The sequence below is a fragment of the Pinus tabuliformis genome, chromosome 4_1 (assembly GCF_031772625.1).
Source record: "Pinus tabuliformis cultivar Carrire ecotype Pingquan chromosome 4_1, CPIR1, whole genome shotgun sequence".
In the NCBI taxonomy this organism is placed as follows: domain Eukaryota; kingdom Viridiplantae; phylum Streptophyta; class Pinopsida; order Pinales; family Pinaceae; genus Pinus; species Pinus tabuliformis.
In genome coordinates this window covers 473,345,492-473,346,985 of record NC_142303.1, presented here as the reverse complement: position 1 = coordinate 473,346,985, position 1,494 = coordinate 473,345,492, and the positions used below count along the sequence as shown (strand labels likewise).

The window sequence follows — 1,494 nt, the reverse complement described above, 5'->3', positions numbered from 1 at the left end:
GGGCCGAACAGCCAGGCTTTGCCACCTGCCCCGCCGAGGACTGAAGTAATTAAGGTAGGAGTGAGATGGCATCTGCAGAGGCTGCGACAGAACCGCCAAGCCCGAGGCTCATTAAAATAGTCACTGTAGAACTGGCGGGATAAGAGTTGGCTCGTGCATGAAGTCAAAGTTTACACAACCACCGTATGACAAAGCAATGTGGCAGAGTGGTATGGCCACGTAGTCATATACCCGGGGTTAAAATATGATCAAACCATACCATAAAACTGTTGTGAACTCGAAACATTTGCATAGCACCATGTAATCATTCTGGTAAAAGTAAAGTATACAAATGAATTTTTTTATGTGTGTGTTTAGGCGTGACACATACGATCAGAATGTTATATTTAATGCTATTACATTCAATGTAATATAATGGTCGTATCGAAATTTCGTATGATGTTGTTGCCGTTTTGGTTGATCTCATCGCACGAAACCTAACCACATTTATTGTGGCCGATTACCCCGATTACCATGGCATGAAATGGCGGCATGGCTATGATCATACATAAAAGGGGGTACTATAAGGCATTGAAACCCCCTGTCCATTGGTTTTCGACTGCTGGAAGAAAACTCCGAAATCCTCCACTGAAACATCTAGGAGAGGAATATCCTCCACATTTAGAGACTCGCTACTGGGTAGACGTTCAAGTGGTACTGAAACTCGAAATGCCGAACTCTGCTCCGCCGTAATCTGTTGGCCATCAATGCCGCGTTCCGCGTTCAAACGGAACGACGAGGAGGCCGCGCCGCCTTCCGAAAGTGGCCGGAATTCTTCGGCAGCGAACTTGGCGGCGGCGGCCTGAATTTGCGCCGGCGATAGAAATGAACCGTTGGGAATTTCCGGTGGGGAGTCTGGAAAATTGAGCTTAGCTTTGGACCCTCTCAGGCAACACACAGCAAAGTCGTAGGCGCGGGCAGCCTTTTCTTGGGTATCGTAGGAGCCTAGCCAAATTCTGCCGTTGGAATTAGGCATCCGAATTTCCGACACCCATTTCCCCCATTTTCTCTGTCGGACTCCCTTGAACTGCCGCGACTTCGGTGCGCAGCTTTTGGGACGGCTGTGGCGGTTCTGATTTGGCCAGGGTTGGGTCATGTTGAGTTGTTGCAAAGCACTGACAACGTAGTGGTGAAGTTTGAAATATTTACAGTGAGTTTGTGAATGTTATAGGGTTTGAACTCGGGACAAATAGAGATATTTCCGCAAGTGAATACCTGCGACAATGGACGAGGATGAGATTGTTTGCTGTAAAGAAGCAGGCATATAGAGAAATGGAAACCGTGTCGAGTGCGTGGGGTCTTTTTCTGAGTTGGCATTCCAATTCACTGCGCTTGCTTTTTGCGTTCACTGCCGCAACTCGATTTTCATGTGCTATTGATCTGCCGTCGGCACTAAGTTAAATGTTGCCAACTCAGGAAACACATCATCATATATACCAACGCGTATGTGACACC

General features: G+C 47.3%; 1 protein-coding gene across 1 annotated transcript; it reads right to left on the bottom strand.

Moving 5' to 3' along the window:
• Positions 1-541: 541 nt before the first annotated feature.
• On the bottom strand, positions 542-1,135 carry LOC149176518 (ethylene-responsive transcription factor ERF013-like). The gene has a single exon (XM_089421500.1). The coding sequence runs from the start codon at positions 1,133-1,135 to the stop codon at positions 542-544; it is 594 nt and encodes a 197-aa protein (XP_089277626.1).
• Between the last annotated feature and the right edge of the window lie 359 nt (positions 1,136-1,494).

Excerpts from the sequence above, each read along its gene's own strand:
- LOC149176518 (XM_089421500.1), bottom strand. The coding sequence starts at position 1,135 with ATGACCCAACCCTGGCCAAATCAGAACCGCCACAGCCGTCCCAAAAGC.